This window comes from Gorilla gorilla, chromosome 11 (genome assembly GCF_029281585.2).
Source record: "Gorilla gorilla gorilla isolate KB3781 chromosome 11, NHGRI_mGorGor1-v2.1_pri, whole genome shotgun sequence".
NCBI classification, from domain to species: Eukaryota; Metazoa; Chordata; class Mammalia; order Primates; family Hominidae; genus Gorilla; species Gorilla gorilla.
Genome location: NC_073235.2, coordinates 136034691 through 136055426, shown reverse-complemented (window position 1 = coordinate 136055426; position 20736 = coordinate 136034691). Strand labels below are relative to the sequence as shown.

Sequence of the window (20736 nt, the reverse complement as noted above, 5' to 3'; positions counted from 1 at the left end):
CCAGGGGAGAACAAACAAGCTTTATTTCTCGGAAGAAGACTCATCCTTTCACACGTAGCATAACTCCAAAGGACTAAACTGTGAGGCTTTGCTCATTGCACTGGTAACTACAGGTCATTTTCCGGCATCCTGAGCCAACATCTTCACTCATCAATGTCATTCTTGTCTCTCTTCCCCTCCTCAGCTTCTCCTGCATCTTTCAGATTATGGCGAGCAAACTCCTCAAAAACTAAATTTGCATCCTGATAACTAAAATAAAACAAACAACATTTTGATCATTGCACGCCGTTTGAAGTTGAAACTGAAACAAGATCCTTGATCTTTTTGCAACAAAGGAACTGATCAAGGTTTTCCCCATGATAGAACATGGGGGCACGCCATTTTCCTCAAGGCTTCGTTTAAAATTCCTTTAACTAGCACCAATGGGAGAAAACAAAGGCACGCGCAGAGTGAGCAAGCACACCCAGTGTAATGGTGCGTGCGTGCCGTAAGCACTAGGGAGCAGATGGGAAGTAGCGGATGTGCCTCCTGAGCCGGCAGGAGAGCTTGGGATATGTGCAAAGACTCAAAGACGGTTTTGTGCTGGAGGAGAAGGTCCCAGGGCATAGGACAAATCAGGGCCACATTCAAGAGGCTCACTCACCTTTCCTTAGCTGTAAGCATGGAATAAAAGGGAGGCAGGGAAGAGGGAGAGAGAGACGTTTGTTAGTATAAATTCTATATCATAGCTGTACCTAGAAAATGTCTACCTTTTAGGTGACTTTACAATTTGAGAGATAAGGCCTAGATACATGTAGTTCATGATCACTGCGTGTAATTCCTGCCTCCCTGCCTTTCCCACTGGAACAGCTTTTCTCCTTGCATTTTATTTTATTTTATTTTATTTTATTTTATTTTATTTTATTTGAGACTGTCTCTGTCTGTCACCCAGACTGGAATGCAGTGGCACGATCTCTGCTCACTGCAACCTTTGCCTCCTGGTTTCAAGAGTTTCTCGTGCCTCAGGCTCCCAAGTAGCTGGGATTACAGGCATGCGCCATTATGCCTGGTTAATTTTTGTATCTTTAGTAGAGAAGGGGTTTCAACTATGTTGGCCAGGCTGGTCTCAAACTCCTGACCTCAAGTGATCTGCCCGCCTCAGCCTCCCAAGTGCTGGGATTACAGGCGTGAGCCACTGCGCCCGGCCTCTCCTTGCATTTTAAATCACTGCTTCCTTTACAGTGTGCCACAGCCTTCACCTCCTCAAATGAAATCCCCCCAGTCTCACCTCTAGGATGCTTTCCCTGATCAGCCTTGCCCCCTCTGATGTCGCTTCTCCTTTCTTATTTATTTGAGATGGCATCTTGCTCTGTTGCCCAGGCTGGAGTGAAGTGGCACAATCTCGGCTCACTGCAACCTCCGTCTCCCAGGTTCAAGTGATTCTCCTGTCTTAACCTCCCAAGTAGCTGGGATTACAGGCACCCACCACCATGCCTGGCTAATTTTTGTATTTTTAGTAGAGACGGGGTGTCACCGTGTTGGCCAGGCTGGTCTCGAACTCCTGACCTCAAGTGATCCGCCCGCCTTGGCCTCCCTGCCCAGCCAGTTGCTTCGCCTTCCAAAGTATTTCTCCTTCCATGTCCTCTGGACCCCAATGAGGTCAGGGTCGCCAGGGTGCCGTGAGCATGTGCACCCTGACACCTCCATCTGTCAGGCTTCAGAGGGCTGAGACCTGGGACTTGACGTTCACCAGCACCCCAGGGTTAGGGTGTGCATTAAAGCTTGAGGACCAACCCCCAGCCGCAAAGTTTTCAATTTCTGTTAACATATTGATTTTGTTGTTGTTGGGTTATGTTTTCACATGTGTTGTATCCCCAGACTAACTGCTATTAATTTGAATGGTTTTTGTACTTTTTTAGCTTTCTGCCCACCTAGTTTTGGAGAGCACAGCGGCGATTTGATGGTGAGCCCCTACTCTCGCCTTTGATGCCCACCTGGAAGCCAGCACTGGGAGGGAGTGTCTATGAGGGTCGCTACATACAGGAGCCCTAGAGAGGCTAGCTTGTCAAAACATCCCCTGGGCAAGAAATACCCTGCGGCCCACAGTGCTCAGCGAAGACATGACACTAAGCGGGACCATCAGCCTTGCAGAGGTAGACAACAAGGAAGAATCAAATCAGCATCTTCGGATTCAGTTAAAGATGCCCTTGACAGGGGACAATAAAAACTTGGTAGCATGTCACAGCACTTATTACACACAAATTACTTGGTCCCCAGGCTCCAGCAGGGCTTAACTACATATAGCTTATGCTTTCTCTGCTTAGAATCCTACCAGCCTAGACTCAGGGAGCCAAGAACTAGGCAGAGAAGACAGGAGAGATGACATTTATCTCTAGAAATCTCATCTATCTCATATCTATCTCATATCTCTAGAAATCAGAATTTTGTAACCATGGGGTGATTTGTCTTAACCTTTGCTCCCAGAAATCTCACAGTACAAAAGATCATTGTTTCATCCTGACATTGTGATATGTTCACTGTTAAGGCCATAATGACTGGAACGTGAAAGTTGTATATGGAAAAGAATTTTAAAAAATTAAGTCAGGCCGGGCACGGTGGCTCACGCCTGTAATCCCAGCACTTTGGAGGGCTGAGGCGGGCAGATCACCTGAGGCCAGGAGTTTGAGACCAGCCTGGCCAACATGGTGAAAACCCAACTCTACTAAAAATACAAAAATTAGCCAGGAGTGCTGGCGCGTGCCAGTAATCCCATCTACTCGGGAGGTTGAGACAGGAGAATCACTTGAACTCGGGAGGCGGAGGTTGCAGTGAACAGAGATCATGCCCCTGCACTCTAGCCTGGGTGACAGAATGAGACTATGTCTCAAAAAAAAAAAATTAAGGCATAAAGTCTACTCAAAGTTCCAGAAAACAACCCAACATAAACTATGACATCTCCTCAAGTGACTATCTTTTTAATGTCCTTGAAAGGAACCAGAAAGCATCTTAATCTCACACCATTAAAAAGTAATATTTTAATGACACAAGCATAAATGAATTGAAAACATATAGCTAGACTACATTTTTCTCCAAGGGACAGTTTTGGAAAAGTTCACTGAGGGTCTGAATCCAAAATATTTGGAAGAGCTATTTTGAAACAAAGTACTGTTGAGACAAAACCTAAAATGAATAGTGGGGGCTCATTCTAATGTTTAAACGGCATTTCACTATCAATATAGAAAAGCTATTTGTAAAGTATGAGAAAAATAAACCCTGCTTGTTTATACCACTTTTACTTAAAATATCCCTTATTCCTATACCTATGGAGAGTTCTCATTGAGGCAGATCTGTTTTTCTTTCCCGTCAACTAAGCTGCCTCAATGCAGAGAATGTTTCTTCAGAATTTCGGAGATTTCACCTATATTATTTTTGCTGCTTCATTTACCTTTTTAGAAAGAGAATGAGATCAAATTCATATATCATACGATTTACCTTTTCACAGTCGACAGTCTAGTGGTTTTTATATGTTTTCAGAGTCATACAACTATTGTATCATTTCGCATCCATACAAGAGCCAGTAGATTTATAATTCAAATGAGCTGAGGTGTCAGGAACCCAGCCTGACCCTCTTTTCTAGTATTTTCTGTATTCTTACCATAACTGCCACTGTCAAAAATAGTTATCTTCAGGCCGGGCGCCGTGACTCACGCCTGTAATCCCAGCACTTTGGGAGGCTGAGGCGGGTGGATCACCTGAGGTCAGGAGTTCAAAACTAGCCTGGCTGACATGGCGAAACCCCGTCTCTACTAAAAATACAAAAATTAGCCAGGTGGGGTGGCAGGCGCGTGTAATCCCAGCTATTCAGGAGGCTGAGGCACGAGAATCACTTGAACCCGGGAGGCAGAGGTTGCAGTGAGCCGAGGTTGTGCCACTGCACTCCAGCTGGGTGACAGAGACTCCATCTCAGAAAAAAAAAAACAAAAAAAAACAGTTCTCTTCAGCCAGGTGCGGTGGCTCATGCCTGTAACCCCAGCACTTTGGGAGGATGAGGCAGAAAGATCACTTGAGCTCAGGAGTTCAAGACTAGCCTGAGCAACATGGCAAGACCTCATCTCTACTAAAAATCAAAAACATTAGCTGAGGGTGGTGGTATGCCTGTAGTTCCAGCTACTTCAGAAGCTGAGGTAGGAGGGTAGGTTGAGCCCAGGAGGTTGAGGCTGTAGTAAGCTTGATCACACCACTGCACTCCAGACTGGGTGACAGAGTGAGACTCCATCTCAAAAAAATAAAAAATTATCTTCTTTTAAATGTCTGTTAATGCTTTCAAATGAAACATGAGGCCTTTTGTTTCCAAATGAAATGCAAAATCCTCGTGCTCTCAAATTAAGTTTTTACCTAAATCATCTTTAATTCTAAATCCAGGTCTGTTGACAGCAGAGCTTCTGCTCTTAAATCATTCATGATAAAACCTCACGAGATCGTCCCTGTCCAAGAGCAAGGATGCTACATCTTGCAGACTCCAGCTGAAGGTGGATAATCTACCCGGCTCAGCACTGAACAGATGGGCCCTCCCTTCCCCCCAGACTATTCACCTTGTAGATCACATGGAATCTCTTACACCTGGCCACTCCCATGCTCTGAGATGCAGTCAAGAAAGACTAGAAATACATCAACAATAAATCTGCAAGTAGCAAATAATTAAAGAAAGCTAAAAAAGGACATAACTGACCTGGGTCCTCAGGCTGAGGGTGCATGAGGCGGAATGGGACCTCAGTGGCGACTTCACTAGAAAAAAAGAATGAAGATTGGTGTGAACACACATACACACAATTGTAAGTAACACAGCAAAGACCTATGGCTGCAGAGAGTCACAAAAGATCCCCAGGCCCAAGCTGAAAGACAATGCAGTGGGAACTTTTTTTTTTTTTTTTTGAGATGGAGTCTCGCTCTGTCGCCCAGGCTGGAGTGCAGTGGCGCAATCTCGGCTCACTGCAACCTCCACCTCCTGGGTTCATGCAATTCTCCTGTCTCAGCCTCCCAAGTAGCTGGGACTACAAATGCATGCCACCATGGCCTGGCTAATTTTTGTACTTTTAAAAAGTAGAGATGGGGTTTCACCATGTTGCCCAGGCTGGTCTTGAACTCCTGATCTCAAGTGATCCACCTGCCTCAGCCTCTCAAAGTGCTAGGATTATAGGCATGAGCCACCCTGCCCAGCTTCACCATTTTAAAGTGCACAATTCGGTGGCATTAAATACATTTATGCTGTTATGCAACCATCACCACTATCTAGTTCTAGAACATTTTTATCACCCAAAAAGAAAATCTCATCCCCCTTAACCAGTCACTCTCATTTTCCCTCCCTATAGTCCCTGGCATAACCACTAATCTGTTCTCTATCTCTATAGATTTGCCTGTTCTGGATATTGTGTGTAAATGGATTCATACAATATGTGGCCTTTTGTTACTGGTTTCTTTCACTTAGTGTAGTGTTATCAGTATAAGGTTTATCCATGTTGTAGCATGTACTAGTACTCCATTCCTTTTTATGGCTCAGTAATATTCCATTGCATGGATATACCACATTTTGTTTATCCCATTCATCTGTTGGTGGACATTTGGGTTGTTTCTACCTTTTGGTATTGCAAATAGTGACAGCTGCCTTTTAAATTATGCACGAAGCAGCAGCAAGTTAAGAAATATTTGAGACAGGCATTGAGGTTATGTACTGCATCATCTCAGCTCTTAGTCGGGCATAGTGGCGTGCACCTGTAATCCCAGCTACTCAGGATGCTGAGGCAGGAGAATCGCTTGAACCAAGGAGGCAGAGGTTGCACTGAGCCAAGATCATGCCACTGCACTCGAGCCTGGGCAACAGAGCAAGACTCCATCTCAAAAAAAAATAAATAAAATAAAACGGTTAAAATGGTAAAATTTATGCCAGGTGTGGTGGCTCATATCTGTAATCCCAGCACTTTGGGAGGCCAAGGCAGGATGATCACTGGAGGTCAGGAGTTCGAGACCAGCCTGGCCAACATGCGGAAACCCCGTCTCTACTAAAAATATAAAAATTAGCCAGGTGCTGTGGCACACGCTTGTAATCTCAGCTACTCAGGAAGCTGAGGCGGGAGGATTGCTTGAACCCAGGAAGTGGAGGTTGCGGTGAGCCGAGATCATGTCACTGCACTCCAGGCTGGACAACAGAGTGAGACTACATCTCAAATAAATAAATAAATAAATAAATATAATGACAAAATTTATGTTATGTGTATTTTACCCCACACAAACACACACACACAAGCTGGCTGCGTGGAGTGTGCCAGTTTTCTGGGTGTGTATGTGTGTGTCCTTACCCAGGCATAGATCTAGCTGTGGTCCCAAAGAAATCTGGTCCCAAAGAAACACCTATGAGCCACAGTTCTGTGATGCATCTGAAGGCAAAGCATCATTCCTAACACCTCTGAGCACAACTGTCCAGAAAGCAGCTTTCACCAGAAACCGTTTTGGAGCCCCAGGTTTGCTGCCTTTGATATCTTGAGAAACAATCAAACAAGGAAGGTGAACAGGCTTACCTGGAGGTGAGCTCTCCCAGAAAGCTAGAAAACACAAACAAATGCCTGTGGTTAGCTGTCACAGTGGTAACACGACCCTTTCCCATGATTCAGAGGCAGGACACAGCCCAGCTCTCATGGCCCTTGCACCTGAACTCACAACGTCCAGGGTCTTCCCATCCCTTAATGTTCAACTTCATTACCTGTGACTTCATCTCTTTCTCAAGATGATTAGTTTAAAAAGGCCGGGCATGGGGGACCATGCTTGTAATCCCAGCACTTTGGGAGGCCGAGGTGGGTGGATCACTTGAGGTCAGGAGTTTGAGACCAGCCTGGCCAACATGGTAAAACCCCATCTCTACTAAAAATACAAAAATTAGCCGGGCATGGTGACAGGCGCCTGTAATCTTAGCTACTCGGGAGGCTGAGGCAGGGGAATTGCTTGAACCTGGGAGGTGGAGGTTGCAGTGAGCTGAGATCATGCCACTGTATTCCAGCCTGGGTGACAGAATAAGACTCCTTCTCAAAAAAAAAAAGTTGGCTGGGTGTGGTGGCTCACACCTGTAATCCAGCACTTTGGAAGGCTGAGGCGGGCAGATCACTTGAGGTCAGAAGTTCGAGACCAGCCTGGCTAACATGGTGAAACCCCGTCTCTACTAAAAATACAAAAATTAGCCGGGCATGGTGGTGGGCACCTGTAATCCCAGCTACTCAGAAAGCTGAGGCAGGAGCATCACTTGAACCTGGGAGGTGGAGGTTACAGTGAGCCGAGGTCATGCCACTGCACTCCAGAGAGAGATTACATCTCAAAAAAAAAAAAAAAAAGTCAAGCCCTAACATTCAAGATAAGTCACAAGGGGTCATTGTGAAATACCTGCTGATTGCTTTCCTTGACTGCTAAAAGAAACTCCACCCGGTTTTAGATCCTTTTATGTACTATCCACTGTGAAAAAAAAAACACTATGCTAACGAAAAATGCAAAATAGACCCATGTTCTACTTTGTTAGAAATTTGGAAAACTCTTTTTTTAAACCCTTATTTTACTCAAGGGAATTCTTTACTACTTAGAAGTATGAAACCTAGGCACAGACTTGCCTTTGATGGCAGAACTACCCAAGGCTCATCCAGGTAAAAGGCCAGAGCCTTTGGCAATGGAATTTGAAATGAAAATGAGAATTCAAGTTTTTCCCTTTTGGTAAGATTAAACAAATGGAAGAAATTGGCTTCACATGAAAATGAAAGTGGAAACCTGTTCCCTTAAAACTCTGAGATATTGGCACTCTTGTATGAAAAGAAGACTCCTGTGCCCTGTGATTACATGTGTGAGAGGGGAGGGAAAAGTCCCCACTTTATGGATGGATACCTTCTAAGATGCAAAACATGAAGATTTACTGAGAGTTCTTTCACAGCAGTTATTCTTTTCTGAAGGATAACAGAATGACTAATCTTCATTCTTGCACATCAACTTCTACCACATGCACATATGCACACACGTATTTTTGCAAAGTGGCGCTAAGAGTGCACACATTTCAGAGTCTGCTTCTCCACCCTTTCCCACCTGACATTTTATCAGACAGAAGCATGGTACTAGACAAACAGAATCTCTCCCAAGCTCTACTTGCTAATCCTTGGTAGAAGTTGTGGGCCTTTCCTTGCTTTCTGTCTCCCAGTCATTCAGGAAAGGAAAAGTTCAGACCACCTAAGACCAGGACAGAGCAGCCCGAGGGTTGGTGCCGGGACACTTACCCTGACACTGTGAGCTTCACCTTGATCTGGTAAGACACCAGGATCCCCAGGACGGTCCGGTCTATGCCCTCCTTAATGCTGCCCAAACAGAAGGGAAAAGGAGAAGGATGATGGAGAGCAGAGGAGGGTGAAGAGCAGATGGGCAGCCTTTCTGTTCGAGGCAGGCATGCCATCATGGAGGTTCTCCAGGGACTGGTGAACTCACTGAGCTTCCAAAGTCCTAGAAGTTTGTGTACTTGGGGAGTGGATGTGGGGACTCCTTGCATGCACTGGAGGAATTCCTGTGTCTTCTCCTCTAGAAGTTCCCAGAGGGCAGAGCGTGCAACCCCCTTCTCTGTGCTCGACCTCTATAGATGCACATCTCCCGGTCATCCTCCTCGGCAACTCCCTCCTACCACTTGCCAAAACTGCAAGTCCCCAAGTCCTCCAGCAGGCTTTGCCTGCCTGGATTATCTCAGCAACTCATCTCCCACGTGCCAGGCCCCTTCTCTGAGCTCTGTGGCCACCTGCAGGTTCAGCCTCAGAAGCAGCCTATGAGCTGCCCTGGCCTGCCTTTGCTACTTCACCCCCAGCTGTGTCCCAGCACCCCCCGCGCCAGCCTTGCCAACACAACCCTGCACCAGAATGCCCCCTCCGTCTCTCCTGCCTTCCAAGATATCCAGCTGTGTGTCCCCAGCACCCAGCATCAGACCTGGCACCAAGTGAGAGCTGTCAATGTTTAAGTGAATGAGCAGGATGTGCGAGACCCTCAGATGTGTCCCCAAAGACAGTGCAATGTGACGTTCCTTGACAGAAATGTCATTCCAGATCCCACTAATACGTACTGAAGTCCTACTATCTGGCAGGCACTGTGCCGGGCATTTCATCACAGATGCTTATCGCGTGGGATCCAACGCGGAGGACATGAGTACTCCAGGATGTCCAATAACAGGAATTAAGGTATGAAAATATCATGAAATGCTAACAAAAATCATGTAAATAATGATAGAAAAAAAGCCCAAGAAACCTGAAGGCTACAGACAGAAGGCAGGGGAGGATGGAACAGCTCTGGAAAAAGAGTTGGGGCGGCAGCCAGCAGGTGTTGGGCCTGGAAGAAGACATCAGCTCGGGAACCTCTGAGGGGAGGTGTCTCAAGCACATGTTTCCAGGACCACAGAGCTCCCCAGAGAGCTCCTTCGGCTCACTGGCGTCTGGAGCTCATTTAAAAGAGGACAGAATAGCCGGATGTCGTGGCTCACACCTTTAATCCCAGCCCTTTGGGAGACCGAGGCGGGCAGATCGCTTGAGTTCAGGAAGTTCAAGACTAGCCTGGACAACATGGTGAAACCCCATCTCTATTGAAAGTACAAAATTAGCCAGGCATGGTGGTGGGAGCCTCTAATCCCAGCTACTCAGGAGGCTGAGCCAGGAGAATCCCTTGAACTTGGGAGGTGGAGGTTGCAGTGAGCCAAGAACGCGCTACTGCACTCCAGCCTGGGTGACAGACTGAGACCTTATCTCAAAAAAAATAAAAATAATTTTTAAAAGACGACAGAATATCTTTATCTGGACTTGCGGAGTATGGCCAAGTACCTGGTGAAGAGAGGATACCTCCAAAGAGAAAAAAGGGGGTACGAGCTTGAGATCCCCCTCTTTGCTGGGATTGACTTTTTTTTTTTTTTTTGAGACAGGGTCTCATTTTATCACCTACGCTGGAGTGCAATGGCATGATCATAGGTCACTGTAGCCTCGACCTCCTGGGCTCAAGCTATCCTGTCATCTCAGCCTCTCAAATAGCTGGGACTACAGGCACGTGCCACCATGCCCAGCTAATGTTTTAATTTTTTGTGGATATGGGTTTTCGCCATGTTGCCCAGGCTGGTCTCAAACTCCTGGGCTCAAGCGATTCGCCCACTCTGGCCTTCTAAAGTGCTGGGATTACAGGTGTGAGCTACTCCTCCCAGCTGAGATTAACTCTACCTTGCGCTGAATGGGGCCAAGCAGCTGCTGAACTGAACACGCTCTGCCACGTGCCTGAGAACACCCTGCAACTCAGAACCCCTGGCATCTTCCTGGGCTGGGAGATTTGCTGTGGAGTGGACTTTGCTCTGCTATTAACTGATTCAGTGACCTTGGAGAAGTCTTACATTCTGGCTCAACCTCAATTTCCTTACCCATAAAATGCATATAAATATACCTTCCTCATGGAGGTGTGGAGAGTCATAAATGATTTTTTTGTTTTGTTGGTTTTTTTTTTTTTTTTCTGAGATGGAGTCTTGCTCTGTCACCAGGCTGGAGTGCAATGGCACGATCTCAACTCACCACAACCTCCGCCTCCCGGGTTCAAGCGATTCTCCTGTCTCAGCCTCTCGAGTAGCTGAGATTACAGGCACCCACCACCACGCCTGGCTAATTTTTGTATTTTTAGTAGAGACAGGGTTTCACCATGTTGGCCAGGATGGCCTCCAACTCCTGACCTTAGGTGATCCACCCGCCTCAGCCTCCTAAAGTACTGGGATTACAGGTGTGAGCCATCATGGCCGGCCAAGTTGTACATGTTTAGAAACTAGTCTACACACCATGAAACATTCCCACAGTGTGGTGAGCCATCATTGTTCATCTTACGATCCCTACGCCCTTGAATACATTGATCTAGGCTCTCAGTTTCCCTGATATTCTCTCTCCCGGAGCTTCACGAATGTGCTTTAGAATCTAACACAGTAACTTGGCCAATTATCCTCAGAAAATCCTTTGACTTCCACCTGCTTTCTGCCAATTGTTCACTGTTCCCCACTCTTGGTCTCAGAGAGTGTGAGCTACTGAGCGTCGGAGTCATGGGGTCAAACAATCCAGTCTCCTGGCCATTGGCATCACCTCGGAGGTGGTCTACTGGGGCCACAGAGGGAACCCCCAGCATATCACATGGGGAGGTGGCAGTGAGTGGGCCTTGAGCCCACAGACATGCTCCCGGGAAGGGAAGTGCAAAAGCGTGGCTTGGAAGGACAGTGGACGCTGACTTGGGAACTTCACTGTACAGTCTTCGCTAGATCTGCTGCCCAAATTCAGCCAGTCGTCCTTTGAGTCAGGGTCAGCAGATCAGTACTTAATTTCATTTAAATTTAATGGACATCTAAAGTCATTAGGACCTCCTGTTCTTTACAATTCCTGATGGAAATGGACAAATGAATAAATGAATGAATGAATGAATGAATGAATGAATACAGCCAAGAGCATTACTCAGTTTACACGCTTAGGGCACCACACTAGCTAGTGATACTTCTAAAAACAGTAGCTGACGTTCCTGGAGCACTCTCTGTGTGTCAGGCCCCACGCTTCATATGGCTTGTCTCACTGAATCTTTATAACCACTCTATGAGACTTGAACTATTATTGCCCCCACTTTACAAACAGGAAAACTGAGGTTCTCAGAGAACTCAAGGTGTTTTCCCAGGGTCAGCAGCAGAGCTGGGGTTAGCACACAGCTGTCTCCAGGGCCCATGGGTGTAACCCCCACATCACACCAGGGGTGAGAGTGGGATCCTTGTGTGGGCCCGTAGGTATGCACTCCACACTACACACGCCAGACCACCATGCTGCACATGCGTGCCTGCGAGCCCAGCGGGGTGACGTGAAGGGAAGCAGACCAGCACCAGCCTGCCCTACCAGGGCTTATTCCCTGAGCCTCGAGGACTCACATGGTGCTGGAGGCAAGGTTTGTGTCCTCGTGCTTGATTTTCCCATCCAGGGCAATGCCTCTCCTTTCTCGATTGTTAGCCAGCAAGGGCAGCAGCGTCAGCGTCTTGGTCAAAGTGCTGTTTGGCAGCACTTTTTCTCTAGAGGAAGAAGAACAGAGGAGATTTATAACCATCAAAGCTGCCATGGACCCCATGAGCCCCTATTTGACATTAGGCATTTTCCAGGATCCACATCCCCTGATGGACCTCCTGGGAAGGTGGGTTCAAGAGCCTGGGAACTTGACTTACAAGAAGCAGAACAGTGCTTGTGAAATCTCAGAGTGGGCTGGCAGCAACAGGAGGATATTTCTTCAAGCAACTCAGCCTATTCTGAATTGCTGAATTTCTAGAATGTTCTATGGAGTTAATGAGACAAACTGGCTCGAGAGTCAGAGACCACAGCCTCCTCCTGAGACTTTGTGAACCACACGGTGGCCTGCAGAACCTTCTGGTTGGTGTCAGCAACGAGTCCAGGCCAGAAAGCCTCTTGTCACCAAAAACTGTCACTATAAGGGGGTCACAGTGTGACTGTGTGGTAAGTTGTCTAGAGGGGCAACGCAGGGACCCACAATCTGTGGATCACACAGACCAAATAGTTTGGGTCCAAAGCAGCACATGCTCTTTCTCTACTGGATCTTCTTCATCATCAGTCGGGGTATAGATTTCTCAACATCTGACAGATGGCGGGGACCCTGTGCCAACGGGCGGGTCTGGGATCCAGCTGGGGACACAGCAATGTGTGTTTCTCCAGGCAGACACACGGCAGCATGGCCAGGATCATGAAGCAGCCTCCGCGGCTGGAGAGTTGGCTCCTCCACTCACATGCGTGCTGTGTGCCAGGCCTAGTGCTAAGGCCTGTCCTCAAAACTCTCACCTTACCCTCATCAACCCCATACCAAGCAGGTGCTCCAAGATCCCCATTTTCCAGACGGGAAGTGTGCCCACAGTCACGTGGCTGCACACTCTCTGACAGCAGAGCCCATTCGTGCCGGAAGCACACCCTCCATCCTGTGCCTAGCCAGAACAAGGTGGGGTGTGGCCAGCATCAGGACCATTCTAAGGCTGTCCTGAGACAGCTGGAAGTCTGAACTGCCTCTCTGGGAAAGGACTTCCTTTCCCTAATCAAGTTTCCCTGGATAGGTAAAAGCAGCTGTCCCCTATCCTGCCTCCAGTGTCTACAGGAAGCTCTTTACAGAAATCTGCCAGAGCCCAAGGTGGCCCACATCCTACCATCTGGGTCCTGGTGGAACCTCTCTTAATGAGCGTAATTTGAGCATTGAAAAAAGCAGAAACAGCATTGTAAAGATGGCTGGAATAGGAAGAGGGCCCTTGGGGTTGGGCTCAGAGGATGGACTTTTTGTGTTTGTGCAGAGCTTGCCAAAGGACTATGCCAAGGCCCTGGGGCCACTCCCCAGAGCTTCAGGATGTGGGTTTGGATGGTGGGGAGCAGCTTGGGAGTCAGGTCTGTCCTGGTTCCGTGGAAGCCTGCCCACTAAAGCCCCAGAAGCCACAGGGCTCTGGGACGATGGCTCCTGCTCTGCAGCTTTCTGAGTAGCCTCTAGCTTCAGACTTGTCAGCATGGTCCAGTCCAGCTCCCAGGCTCCTCCAGCCTTCGGGGGACTTTGGAATGCTTTCCAGTTTCCTGGCAATCTTTGACCCAAAATGCACCCAACACTTTGAAACAGGACCAGGTGATGGAATACATGTTAGGGGGAAACTCAGCCAGGATCCTTTGCTCCCATGTTGCTGAACACATGAGGAAAGGTGAACCAGGGCCAAGACCCCTCCAGGGCACAGGGATGTGCGAGGATCCCCTAAAGGCAGAACAGAGCCCAATCTTGGCAGAAAGGAGGCAGTGAGTGGTGGTTCTTTCCCGTCTCCCTCCCTTGTAGACCTAAAGTTTGAATCTGTTTTGAATAACAGTAATAGTTTCTCCTAAAGTTGCCTTTTAAATATTCCCGTATAGGCCAGGTGCGGTGGCTCACGCCTGTAATTTCAGCACTTTGGGAGGCTGAGGCGAGCAGATCACCTGAGGTCAGGAGTTTAAGACCAGCCTGGCCAACAGGTGAAACCCTGTCTCTACTAAAAATACAAAATCAGCCAGGCACGGTGGCTCACGCCTGTAACCCCAGCACTTTGGGAGGCCGAGGTGGGCAGATCACCTGAGGTCAGGAGTTCGAGACCAGCCTGGCTAACATGGTGAAACCCCGTTTCTAATAAAAATACAAAAAATTAGCCAGGGGTGGTGGCGTGTGCCTGTAATCCCAGCTACTCAGGAGGCTGAGGCAGGAGAATCACTTGAACCCAGGAAGCAAAGGTTGCAGTGAGTCAAGATCGCGCCATTGCACTCCTGCTTGGGCAACAAGAGCAAAACTCTGTCTCAAAAAAAAAAAAAAAAAAATACAAAATTAGCTGGGTGTGGTGGCGGGCTCCTGTAATTCCAGCTACTTGGGAGACTGAGTCAGGAGAATGGCTCGAACCTGGGTGGTGGAGGTTGCAGTGAGCTGAGATCTCACCACTGCACTCCAGCCTGGGCAACAGAGTGAGACTCCATCTCAAAAAAATCTATTACCTTATATTATCTTAAGGAATCAGTTGTCTTTCATCACTCCCCTACCCTAACCTTCCTCTAACCCTGATAATATTTTTTACATACAACGGTGCTTAGAACATGCCAGCAAGGCAAAGAGTTAAGACCTGGTCGAGCTATCCTCTCGGGGGGCTGGAGGTGGGAGATCATCGCCTCCCACCCCAAGCCATGTATTAAATGAATCTATTTGACTTTGTGGCACACAGCAAAGCTGGGCAGGTCTCTCAGGCCAGCATAAAGGAACCACGGCAGGATTCTCATTTGTTTTTGATTCTAACAAAGGGGAAAAGTCATTCACAACAACAGGCTAAGAACGGATATATTCTAATCCAGTTGTCACTGGTATAAGATTTCAATTTGAGATCAAAAGATAGGGAATCCTAGCCTGGGCTGACAGTTCATTTGACCATCTTCTGGGAGGTGGAAATAGTATCAAATTCCTAACAATTCATTCCAAGGATAAATAGAAAAAGCCAGCTGATCCCATGATGACATTTCTGTCTTTATTTCCCTCCTCTGCGTCATTCTTTGGCTTGCATTAATCCTCAGAACTCCTGTAAGATGGGCACAGAGGGGTGTGGTAGATGCAGAGCTAAGATGCTAACTTTCTGTGCAGCCCTTGAAGGGAGAAAGAGGAAGGAAGTGGAAGGCTGGCGAGCTAGCTGAACATTCTAGTTCCTTCTTCAGCAATAAACGGCGAGAAACTTGACACAGAAGGCTGAGACGCCCAGGAAACGGAAACCCCAACAGCTACTCACTGCGCTTCCTCCATAGCCACGGGCTTGACGTAATAATCACTCGAGTAGAGAACCACATTGGCCACCTGTTCCACTGCAAGGGGAAGACGGGAGTCAGGTGGTCAGCACTGGTCCCCCCACACATGCACATGCCCTGCGGCCTCCCAGGGTACACGCTGGTCTCTCCTCTCTGATGATGGTTTCCCTCCACTTCCAAGGCTAGGCTTTCTCAACCCTCAGCTTCAAGGCTGGGGTTTTGAAGTCCTGTCTCCAGGCCATTTCCGGTCACCCATAACCTGCTCTGTATCAACTCCCACCCATGTCCCCTAAGGCTGCAGCTCCTGGGAGACCCCTCCTTTCCCATGCTCAGCCCTATCTAACATCCTCCATCTTACTTCATGAACATTGTCCTTCCTGTCCTCCAAGAGACTAGCTAGAGGCAGTACAGGACTGGTTGGTGGGTGGAACGTGGTGGACAGGAAGGTGGGCCTGGAGCCAGGCTGTTTGGGTGCCAATCTTGGCTTAGCCACTAACTGTGGGGTGAATTATTTATCTATTCTAAGCCTCAGTTTCCCCATCAGTAAAATGGGGGTAATAATTGCATCTAACTCGTAGGGACGTTGTGATGATTAAAAAGATGACTTTTAATCACCTTTAAAAATAAAGGCAGGGTCTCCCTATATTGCCCAGGCTGGTCTTGAACTCCTGGGCTCAAGGGATCCTCCCACCTTGGCCTCCCAAAGTACTGGGATTACAGGCGTGAGCCACTGCACTCAGCCAAAGTTTGAGGATAAAGAAACAATTTGTGCAAGGCATGCAGTACAGTGCCCAGCCTATAGAAAGCAATTAATATTTTGTTTTTAAAAAGTTAACAGCTATCTGGGTGCAGTGGCTCACACCGGTAATCCTAGCACTTTGGGAGGCCGAGGCGGACGGATCACCTGAGGTCAGGGGTTTGAAACCAGCCTGGCCAACATGGCGAAATCCCCGTCTCTACTGAAAATACAAAATTAGCCAGGCAAAATTGGTGCACGCCTGTAATCCCAGCTACTTGGGAGGCTGAGGCAGGAGAATGGCTTGAACCCAGGAGCTGGAGGTTGCAGTGAGCCGAGATCACACTACTGCACTCCAGCCTGGGTGACAGAGGGAGACTGTGAAAGAAAGGGAGAAAGGGAGGGAGGGAGGAAGGAAGGAAGGAAGGAAGGAGGGAAAAGTCTAGAATTCCTTAGTCTGCACGCATCAGGATTTCTGACCCTCATCTGTGATGACTCACAGGGAAAAGTGGTATATGACACCTAGGGCCACTGCTCACCCTGGCTTGCCCTGGAGAGCCCATTTTAGGACTGGAAGTTCCACATCCTCAGTCCTGGGCCCTGGGACAGTCACCCCAAGATGCATAAGTCTAACTTTGTCTTGGTCATCAAATGTTTGAGTTAAAAAGTGAACTTAGAGGTTACCCTCACAGGTCATTCCATCATGTCTTCCTCATGAAAGAGCCAAATAAGACCATTATATAAGACCCCCTGTGCTTTGATGCCTTTTGAGCTTAGTTAATGTGTGGGAACAACAGGCAGAAGGCACCTCCCCTGTAGGATATGGGAAGGTCAGCCATGACATGATGGCCATTTGAGCCGAGACAGTCACACTTCACCATTTACAAAGCGCTTCCATGTGGGACCTCCTTCAAGCCACACAAAGCCTGGGAAGGTAGACAAGGAGCCCCTGCTGTGGATGCCAGCTGGGATCACAGAGCCCACAGCAGGAGTCCACAAATTAGGCCTCATCCACAACAATGTGCTGCATCTGTCAACCACGATGAGCACTGTGGGGCCCCTCCAGGAAGGCATAACCATGGAAAGAGATCACTTGCCAGGAATTTTGTTCCAAGACAAAAACCAGCTGTTAAGTGGGCAGGAAGTTGAATGAGATAACTTGTAAGGCCTTTCTCCCTCCGCAGTCCTGCTGCCTATGACAGCAGAGACAAGTAGCCAGTTCCAAGGACCCAGAAGGGCCTTATCAGACCAGAGAAGTGACCTCTCAGGAAACAGGATCAGAAATTCTAGAAGACTCTGCCCTCTACTTCTGAGAAGAAGGTCCTACCGAATGCTTTAATCTTCTTCACGGTCTTCTCTGTGTTATTGGTGACAGTCACGGTCACAGGGATGGGCTCCCCATGGAAATAGATCTAGAAAAGTCAGCAGATAGGTCAGAAGAAGAGAACAGATGTGGCGGTGTCTTTAATGTTACTGCTTTCTAGATTCATCTCAATCCCTTTCACTGGAATAAAAGCGGCAGAATTTAAGGAAGATGAAGTGATAGCAATACATTTCTTCTAAGGAAGGGCCTGAAACACATTCCACCCATCTGTGGGAAGCTGGGGAGGGGAACAGAGTTCCGATCATCACATCGGAGGAGGCCAGGGGTCAGGAGGTAATGGGGGCAGGATGAGTGAAGTGAAAGGAAACCACTGGGAAAGCCAAGTGCTGGCATCGCGCCCAGCAGAGCCCGTGTAACACAGCCCCTGGGCACACCCACACACGTGTACACATACAGTGCACACACGGCTGACTGCTGACCAGAGGAACCAGAGCCAGCCTTGGCCAGCAGCTCTCACCTTTTCCCACCATGACACCCCTAAGAGATGACATCACAGGTGACACTGCCATCCCACATGGTTTCTGTGAAACTTAAATTTCCCAGGAAGTGAAGAATTTGGGATACCACAGCTATTGATGCTCCATGGGTGAACAAGGCCCATGGAGGTGGAGAGGGCAAGGACAGCTGGAGGGCAGGTATGTGAAAAGCAGCGCCCCTTCCTTCCCCAGTCCCTCGGGACAGCCAGTGGGTGGAACGCAAGCCAGTTCCGTCCTCCTCTGAGGACCATGCTGACCAGCTCCAGGCTGTGAAAACAGGCCAGTCACTTACGCATGTTGGTGCTTCCTTGCAAGGCACCCATGTAGTTAAGGGCTGGGGCTGGTGAAGAGAGGGGTGTGGGGCCTGCCCCTAGGCCTGCTGCTCTGTGGGTAGTAGTGATGGTAGGTGGTTACCTCTTTGTTGAGAGAGACCGCAAGGTGCAGGGGCTTGTCAGACATGAAGAACTGCCAGGCCGCCTCAGCTCGGGGCTGGGGACCCATCTCAAGTGGGGCATGCTGTACTTTGCGGATCAGTAATCGCACGGAGCTCCTGTGGGGAACAGCCACAGACAAGCCAGGGATTGGCACCCAGGCCGCTTCAGGGAGGCCTCTGTTCTCTCCCCACTGTCACATGGAGATTCTCCAGAACGCTCCCCATGGAGACAGGGTGGACGGGAAGAGGGCAAGGACACTGGTCAGAGCCTGAGGCAGCCCTGACGGTGGAAGAGCCTGGGGGTCTGGGGGAAGCTGTGGGGCCAGGCAACATCCCGAGGGCCAAGCTTAGCCCCTTAGGCTCCGTGGATTCCCGGCTCTGCCTCCTGTCAGCGAGGCTAAGGTGTGAGGGCGTCAAGGGCCTCATGGAATTGCTGCCATATACATGCAAGCTCCATTACTGCAGCTCACTATCCTGCGCCTCCAGAGATGTGTACATGGGGCATGAGGAGACAGTGCGAAGGGCCAGGTGGAAATCTTGTTTAGGTAAAAAAAAAACAGCACAGGGGGTGGGAGAATGGGAAGGATGGAGTGGTAGGCTTAATGGTTGTAGAGTTCCTGCTCAGGCAATGGGAAAGTTTTGGGTATAGACAGCGGTGAAGGCTACACAACATTCGGAATGTACTTAAGCCACTGAATGGTACATTTAAAAGTGGTTAAAATGGGCCGGGCACAGTGGCTCACGCCTGTAATCCCAGCACTTTGGGAGGCCAAGGTGGGCGGATCACTTGAAGTCAGGAATTCAAAACCAGCCTGGCCAACATGGTGAAACCCATCTCTACTAAAAATACAAAAAAAAAATTAGCCAGGCGTGGTGGCGCACGCCTGTAATCCCAGCTACTCGGGAGGCTGAGGCAGGAGAATCGCTTGAACCTGGGAGGCGGAGGTTGCAGTGAGCCGAGGTCACATTGCACTCCAGCCTGGGGGACAGAGCGAGGCTCCATTTCAAAAAATAAAAGAAAAAAAGAAAAAAAAAGTGGTTAAAATGGCAAACTTCATGTTGTGTACATTTTACCACAAAAAACAAACAAACAACCAAACAACAACAACAACAAAACTTAAACAAAGGGGAAACCCGGGAGCTTTTCGGGGCTTACGTGAGCCCTGGAGGTTGCTAACTTCCCTATCATTTTCTTGTTTTCTTTTTTTTCCCCAAAAATGATCAACCTTTGACCTCCATCCCACATGCAGATGGTACCCCAGCCGTGCCAGCCCTATGGGAAGAGGTCTGTCCCACAGAGACAAGGTGGAGGTCGTCTCTTCTCTCCACCCCCCAACGCAGACCCCTCACCTATTCCGCAACCATACTCTTACTTCTTGGGGATTTTGTCCTCTTCAGCATCGGTGCTGTCTGTGGCGAATGCTTTGACCTCAAAGTCAACCCCACAGGACTGTTGGGGAGAGAGAGCAGACAGGCAGCGATCAGCGACTCCCTCCCTGGGTGCCGGGCCAGAGGGCCACACCTCACACAGGGCACATGATGTGGCACTATCTCTTTTTGTCTTGGCCATGTCCTATTCGGGGTTGCACCATTTAGGGATTTGGAAGCATACTAACAGTGAAACAATGACAGTAGCGCAAGGAGTGTGCCATGGGCCCAAAGCCCCCAGAGGGAGGGGATCCACCTGCCCCATGAGCCCTCCTGCTGCCGTGGAGAGTCATTCACATCCTGGCTATCCTTGCCTCCTGCCACCTTGCACACTTAGGTGTCCCCAACTGTGATCCCATGCATCTTACTGACTTCCACTGCCTACAGCAGGGGCCAGAGGTACAGGCACTCACAGGGCCAGCGCTGGGGTCCAGGAATGCCCTGATAGGGTATGGAAACCCTGACCCCCATGGTCACCTGCTGTTCAGCGGCAGCCTCATGTGGCCAGGCAGCAAGGCACCCAGTGCTGGCAGCACGATTTTTTTTTTTTTTTTTTGGAGATGGAGTCTCGCTCTGTTGCCCAGGCTGGAGTGCAAGTGGCATGATCTCGGCTCACCACAACCTCCGCCTCCCGGGTTCAAGCAATTCTCTTGCCTCAGCCTCCTGAGTAGCTGGGATTACAGGTGTGCACCATCATGCCCGGCTGATTTTTGTATTTTTAGTAGAGTTGGGGTTTCACTAGGTTGGCCAGGCTGGTCTTAAACTCTTGACCTCATGATCCGCCTGCCTTGGCCTCCCAAAGTGCTGGGATTATAGGTGTGAGCCATCGCGCCCAGCCAGCTTGATTTTTAAAAAAGAAACTTCATGTGGAATTTGGAGTGAAATCTCCTAGTTTTTAAATTAAATAAAAAGACTTTTAAGCATTG

The 20736-nt window shown here is 48.7% G+C and overlaps 1 protein-coding gene across 1 annotated transcript in view; it reads right to left on the bottom strand.

Annotated features, from left to right (window-relative positions):
- The window catches only part of SAG (S-antigen visual arrestin), a 41016-nt gene continuing 20280 nt past the window's right edge, over positions 1 to 20736 (bottom strand). Inside the window, exons 7-16 of the mRNA XM_004033381.5 lie at positions 19756 to 19832; positions 18364 to 18499; positions 17417 to 17501; positions 15338 to 15410; positions 11951 to 12088; positions 8277 to 8354; positions 6552 to 6575; positions 4709 to 4764; positions 644 to 653; positions 1 to 249 (exon numbers count right to left, since the gene is read on the bottom strand). Coding sequence (XP_004033429.1) covers positions 144 to 249; positions 644 to 653; positions 4709 to 4764; positions 6552 to 6575; positions 8277 to 8354; positions 11951 to 12088; positions 15338 to 15410; positions 17417 to 17501; positions 18364 to 18499; positions 19756 to 19832 — 783 coding nt within the window. The 3' untranslated portion in view covers positions 1 to 143. The remainder of the gene's footprint in view (positions 250 to 643; positions 654 to 4708; positions 4765 to 6551; positions 6576 to 8276; positions 8355 to 11950; positions 12089 to 15337; positions 15411 to 17416; positions 17502 to 18363; positions 18500 to 19755; positions 19833 to 20736) is intronic.